This window comes from Triplophysa rosa, linkage group LG20 (assembly GCF_024868665.1).
Source record: "Triplophysa rosa linkage group LG20, Trosa_1v2, whole genome shotgun sequence".
In the NCBI taxonomy this organism is placed as follows: Eukaryota; Metazoa; Chordata; class Actinopteri; order Cypriniformes; family Nemacheilidae; genus Triplophysa; species Triplophysa rosa.
In genome coordinates this window covers 19,963,445-19,970,705 of record NC_079909.1, presented here as the reverse complement: position 1 = coordinate 19,970,705, position 7,261 = coordinate 19,963,445, and the positions used below count along the sequence as shown (strand labels likewise).

Genomic DNA, 7,261 nt, shown 5'->3' with positions numbered 1-7,261 from the left:
TTTCTGCAGAACACAAAAGAAGATTTGTGGGCAATTTGTGAATTAAAATGCACCAACCTGATGCAATAATACCCATCAAATAAAGAAGGGATCTTCATAGAACATAAAATAGTTACTTTATTTTAATTTTCATGCGTCCATTTATAAGGAATATGGAGCGTCTTGGGTCATGTGACAATCGTGAAAATGGCACTTAATAAAACCAACCGAATGTTACTATCTGTGATGTTAGTATAGTAAAATCCTTTGGTAAAAAGAGATTTTTTTCATAGTAAGGTTGACATTTTCACAGAATATTTGGAAAAGCGTTGATAATCAAACAACATTGAACCTTATTGACTTCCACTGTATGAACACAAAACCACTGAGACATTTCTCAAAATATCTTCTTTTGTGCTCCACTGAAGAAAGAGTCACTGGGATATAAGACATTGTAAGACATAAGCACAATTCAAACACTAAGGCCCGGTTTCACAGACAAGGTTTACCTTAAACCAGGACTTTGCCTAAATTAAATTAGTAGATTTAAAAGACAAAACAATGTCACTACTTTAAGATATTTCAGGGGAAGTTATTTTCAGTTAAAACAGCCACACATTAATTTTATTCCGAGACTTGCCTCGAGCCTTGTCAGTGAAACTGGGCATGTGGGAAATTCATCTCGTAAACACTGCATACTTTACAAAGCTGAAACATCAAGCAAACCTAAACCAGATTAAACTGGAGTCTGCCACCATCAGCTAACCACGAGATCTCCAGAGTTAACTGAAATACACCAGTAAACTTCATTAAGGGATTTTCTCTCAATAATCTGGGTATATGCTATGGTAAAAGTTAGAGGCCACACTGGTCTGGCCTTGCAGCAGATGGGCAGTAGGTTTTTCTTTTAAATCTGCTTAACTGGAATGATGGTCCACTGGGCTGCAGACGCTGACTGCTTCTCCAGCAGATGGAAAATACTGTTGGACTTTTGAGGCAGTCCTGCATGTTCAAAAATTTGTACAGAGACGTTCTTCAAAATCGATTAGAAGTTTATTATCAGATGTAAAAGGAGTAACAAAGCTTTGGGTTGCCAGTAAATCACCACCCTCTCCAAAAAGCCAACAACCCAAATTATTCACAACACGTATATTTATTCAGTATGTGACGTCGTTCGCATCTTCTGACTCCTCCTTCTTCTCTGTGGAGTATTGCTCCTTGGCAACCAATCACCATGCATATCTGCAAAACATCTATTTTTGCACGACACATGTTTTGCAACGTGTGGTCAGCTGCTAATAAAGAGGAAGTGTCGTCTAGAGACAGTTTCATATCGCAAAACAACATGTAAAAATACTTTCAGTAAAAAACTCAACCATCTAATGCTTTTAATTATGCAGCATTGTTTCTTAATCCTATGATTCAATAACACATCAAAACTCTTGATTATACTTAAAACATATGCATTGGATTAATTCATATAATCCCTTCCTTATGAGACTCCTTGAGTGTGTGTGTTGTTAGTTAAAATTTTGTCAAAATGAGCTATTCTATTTCTGTAAGCTTGTTCCTCTATTTTGTGGTTTCACGAATCCGGCACATACACACAAACCCTCCATTTCATCTCTGTATTTTTCCATTCTAACTGAATAATATTTCCACAATACCCTGATAATTCCCAAAGAAGAGATTAAACTCCACGCATGCCTAGATGCCTAGCTATTAAATGCTTGCGATGTAAAAGTTGTATATGGACGATCTGCTAAGTAAGGTAAGGCAACACAGAACGCTTCACCTGGCATATGCAGGGCTGGAAATGGAGCACTGGGACTTGGGAGGCAGGGACTGGATTTTGAGGGAAAGAGGATTTTAATATTTTATTAAAAAGACTATGCACATTTCAAACATAAATAAAGTGGGATTTTCCGCATCTAAAGTTAAAAAATATTTAACATGCCCTTCAAGAGTGAATCTCAATTTTTTTCCAACAGTGGAATCATTTTGGCTAAACTATTTTTAACTTTTATTTATAACTATATAAGCTATTTTGTTTTTACATAGCTTTGCATCGTGAAAAAGACTTAATGCTCTGTGTGTTTCTTAAAGATTGTTAATACCGATATCTCAACAGACAACTAAACCTTTAACGCAACCTAAATCTAAGTGCCTTGCACTGCACTGACATCTAGTGGACACTGCATGCATGCACACACAAGCGTAAACACAAGCGGTGGACAAAATACAGATGATCAATTGTTGAAGACAATAAAGGTAGTTTATCAAAACAGCAGCAGACAATGTTCAACACATTTTGACAACTTTTTATGAATAGTGTATCCAACTGAAATCCTCACGATTGAGATATCTCCACTAATTCCTTTGCAAACAAAAACAAAAGTGTACTTTCCCATTGATCATATCTTACTGGGATAACTGCACGTGACAAGCCCGTCTGACTGGAATTCACAAAAGAAAAGCTAAGATCACGGTTACGCAGTACACAACACCGTTACGGTTATGACAAATCACAACAACTGAGGGATGAAAAAGATGGACACAACACAATTGTTACAAAAATTTTACATAATTTGTAAAAAAATAATAATAATAAAGACTGCATGACTTATTAATAATAATGTGTGTTTCGACTCATCATTCTACTGTTTATTTTTTACACACAATCTGTGTTTGTGTTTACATGAATGTGTCTGAACTTACTTTTAAAAGGGCGCGAAAGCAGAAATGTCTGCAGTCAGTGAGATACTCGCGCCTTTCTTCAACCAGCTTCTCGAGGTGCATTGTGGGATTGACGGCGCTTGTGACCTTTTGTCGATCGGATTTCATCCGCTGCTGTGAAATGGGCCGTAAGAGCGTCCTAAATCGCGTACTGTAGCAGTACGTACCGAAGTAACTACTTCTTGACCGTTAAAACAGTCAGTGAATATGGAAAGCGATTTTGTCATTTAATCCTTAACATTTACTAGTATCAATTTTTAGGCTACATTTACATGTAGTCATTTAGCAGACGCTTTTATCCAAAGCGACTTACAGATGAGGGAAACAATGGAAGCAATTGGAACAACATAAGGACTACATAAGTGCAATAAAAGAAAATTGGTCTCACATACCACAGTGTACAGAGCTAAGGGTTTTTTTTTAAAGAGTAGAAAAGAGATAGAAGTCAGAACTGATCAGTCAGGTGTTGACGGAAGAGATGTGTTTTCAGACGGTTCTTAAAGAATAAGTAATGAATAAGTACTATTATCTAATTTTTAGGTACTAGTATCTAATGGAATAGTTACTAGTAACTAAAAAATAAGTACTAGTAGCCTAAAAATAGATACTAGTAAACGTCAAGGTTTAAATGACAAAATAGCAAAAAACAGATATGGCCACTGTTGACATTTTATAAAGCAATGCTAGTTAAAGTCGTGGTATAATCTATAATAGTAGTTTGAAGTGATTAATAAAGTTTAAAGCATTGCTTTACATTCCGTGACTTTCATGGCCATTCAACAGCTCTGCTACATGAACTGCCTACAGATAAAGCACAACCTTTCACCCCTGCCAAAACCAGCTTTTCAAGAAACACAGTCTGCATAGTCATGCAGTGTGTGCGTGTGTGTGTGTGTGTGTGTGTGTGTGCGCGCACGTGTGTGCCTCTCTATATCAAACACACACACACGGTCAGAGGAAGAATAACGACTCCGATGCCAAACCCATCGGACCCGGGACCCTCACAAAGCGGAAATGTGATTTTCTCACGCGAGCTCCTCGTATAGGGGGCAGGGTTTTCCTTTCACTTCCTGCAACGCTGCATAAATACTCTCCCCGTGTGTCCCTCTGAGCAACTTTACAGTGAACACCAGGACCACATCTGCTGCCAACATGAGTCAAACAGAACCTCCATCTCAAGAACGTCCAATGAAGGCCAGGATGGAACTAGCAGCAAAGATGAAGGATGAAGACAAACTTTACAAGCGAGACGGGATTCTGTACTCCACAATCCTGAGCCCACCAGAGACCCTGGATAAGTTAAAAGATCTGGAAGCCAGAGATGACGACGTTGTTCTGGTGGCCTACCCCAAATGTGGTGAGTAAAGGATGAAGGTTTTCTTTTGCTTTTAAATCAGTTCACTTGTGCACGTGAAAAAATGCTGTATACCACACCCCCAAACTAGTGCTGAAGGACTCGGATTACATTTTAACAGCATGACGTCACTCCTTTCTCCTCTCTGTCAAGCTTCAGACCACATACAGCCATAAACTCTTCTTCGTGACACCACTAACCCACTTCTGAAAGCGACAAACTGCCTTCATGAGTTACACCGTCCGTTATTTGTTAAACACCTTGCTCACATAACGACGCAAAAGTCACAGTTTTTTTCCCAGGGAACGCACATGCTGATAGTAGGTAAATATTGAATGTAATATAAGTCACCTTTGGATAAAGGCGGCTGCTAAATGCACGTGAATGTAAATACATGTGTGAAATCCATTCTGACATAAATCATTGAACTTAGAGCATCGATTTAAACAAGAATGAACACCGAAACTGACCAAAAACCACAGTTTGCATGACTAACTTTGAAATTCAACCTGAGCCATTAACAAGGAAAGTAACAGAAGCTTTGGTTGTTTCCATCTTGCGTAGGATTGTCGTTCTTGTTTTTTGTCTTGATGTCACATTATGTTTCTATTCCGCAACAGGGTTCAACTGGGTGGTGGCAGTCTTGCGCAAAATCATGAACGCGTCCACTGGCAAAAACGAGGCGCTGCCCGACCGGCCTCCACTGGTCGAGTTTCTCCCTCCAGATGTTCAGCAGGTCAGTACCATTACAAACCAGCTTTCACTGACACAAAGGACTGGAAAACACCAGAGAGCTTGAGTGTTCTTCTGTCTTGCAGAAACTGTCAGAAATGCCTCCACGGAGACTTCTGGGAACTCACCTGCACCCTGACAACATGCCTGCCTCTTTCTTTAGCAAAAAACCAAAGGTCAGTAATAATGAGGGCACTTCGTAGTACATTACAAAGGTCACACGATACCAGATAGCAAATATAATACTACAGACATCCATTTACAGGGTCGAAAGTATAGCAATGACAAACACATTCATGAGTAGATTTAGAGGTGAAAGGGGAAAAGTTGAATTTAAAGGAACAGTTTTGTTCCAGACCTATAAATGTCTTTGTTTGGTTGAACACAGAGAAAGATATTTGGACGAACGCTTGTAACCAAACAGTTCTTGGACCCCATTGACTACCACAGTAGGAAAAATGACAATAGGGTTTGCTGTCCTACATTCTTCAAAATATCTTCTTTTATGTTCAACGGAACAAAACAATATGCTAAAGTAATTTTTTCTACTACATGAATATTCTGTCAATCATTTTTTTGTCATTTGAGAACGTCCAATAGTTTTTTTTCACAATATTTTAATTTTACTCTGTTTAAATGACAACATATAATGCACTCAGACAAATCTGGACGCGTTACAGTTATGAGAATTTCAGCAGAAAAAGCAATAAAATACATAAATAATCAATTCCTATTCCAAGTTGGAGAACGCAATTATCTTTATTGTGATGTTTTTTGTGTTATCAAACTGTATGTTTTATAATCTTTACTGCCATGATGTTTCACCGGTTTCGTGAGAATGACCTTAAAGATGTACATTTGGTGGCGTTTGCATAAGCCCGTTTTGGTAAGAATTGGACACTCCTGAGGTAAAAGTGATAAATTACAGTAAAGACATATTAGCAGAGACCTAACGAAAAAAACCTGAAAAATTATATTCGATGAGAAAACAGAACTATAGAAGGTATTAATCCTAAAGAGTCTGTAAATTCACGCATTGAGGCTTAAAATAAAGAATAATTCAAGATGAATCAAATCCATCATTATGCATCATATACTGTAGTTCTTTTCTGCTCTGAGGTATAACCGCTGTATGTTGTTTCTAGATTCTGGTGGTCTTCAGAAACCCAAAAGACACCGTGGTCTCATACTTCCATTTCATGAACAAGAACCCGGTGCTGCCCAGCGCTGAGCCGTGGGACAAATTCTTCTCAGACTTCATGTCTGGTGAAGGTTTGTGAAAGTGAACTATTATTTAAACCTGAATGTGAGAATGCTGTCGAGGGGCCGCAGACTCACAGGTTTGTCTTCTTTAGTTCCCTGGGGGTCTTATTTTGATCACGCTCTTGCCTGGGAAAAACGGTTTGACGATCCCAACGTGAGGATTGTGACGTATGAGGAGCTCAAACAGGTGCGTGAGACACAAAAAAGCCACACAGAGAAGTTGTTTACTGTGTCAGATGCTAGTAGACGTTGAACGTCTGTCTTGATGATTGATGATATCAGTGGTCTGCTCACACAGAACTTACCGGAGGAAGTGAAGAAGATCTCGGAGTTCTTCGGCTTCCCGCTGACAGAGGAACAGGTCAACAGCATCGCTGAGCAGAGCACCTTCAGGGCCATGCTGGAAACCTCAAACAAATCCCACGGCAATTTGGGCTCGGTCTTCTTCCGAAAAGGTACCGGATGACTGTATGTGTCAGACCATGTAGCTCTGTTGAAGGACAGACATTTCTCAGACGGAGACTGTACTGTGTGTACACAAATGAGACCATTTTTAAAGTACAGTAAGAGTAACGCTGACAGCAAAACGATTCTGGTTGCTGTCGTTCTTGTTTGTAATTTTCCCGCTGTCCTTTCTAGGTGAGGTGGGCGACTGGAAAAATCTGTTTTCCGAGGCTCAGAGTAAACAGATGGACGAGCTCTTCCAAAGTAAAATGGCTGGAACCAAACTAGGGGCTCAGATGAAGTATGACCTCTACTGCCAATAAATGTGAAGATGATCGCCGATGATTTACTGTAACGTACTGTCACTAACAGCTGATCACGAACATGTTCGATCGCTCTGATGTTGGGTTTTACTGGTACATTCCATTACTTTTTTGTCATCAATTTGTCATTGTACCTCACAATGTGAATGTGCTAACATTATTAAAAAAGTTGTTTTAAAAATGTAAAGAATTCTTCTTCATTCTCTTCTGAAAAAATGTATAGCAAATGTCTACCACTAGGTGTCGCCCAGGTTTAATCCAACAGCCACGCTCTCCATAATGAATGCAACATGGACTTTCTTCTGAATGCAGATGCTGATGGATCACAGATATTTTCTGATCAGGTCACGGACAGTGATGCTATATAATAATAGAATCATAAATGTGGACAGCAAAAAACAGGCTAAATTATGCATAACTGGAGTTTCAT

At 39.0% G+C, this 7,261-nt stretch overlaps 1 protein-coding gene across 1 annotated transcript; it reads left to right on the top strand.

Moving 5' to 3' along the window:
• Window positions 1-1,062: 1,062 nt before the first annotated feature.
• sult6b1 (sulfotransferase family, cytosolic, 6b, member 1) lies at window positions 1,063-7,037 on the top strand. Its single transcript, XM_057361480.1, has 7 exons — window positions 1,063-4,072; window positions 4,690-4,805; window positions 4,888-4,977; window positions 5,947-6,073; window positions 6,157-6,251; window positions 6,363-6,519; window positions 6,704-7,037. Exons 1-7 carry the CDS (start codon window positions 3,868-3,870, stop codon window positions 6,829-6,831), a joined length of 918 nt encoding a protein of 305 aa, XP_057217463.1. The 5' UTR covers window positions 1,063-3,867; the 3' UTR covers window positions 6,832-7,037.
• The last annotated feature ends 224 nt before the right edge of the window (window positions 7,038-7,261 follow it).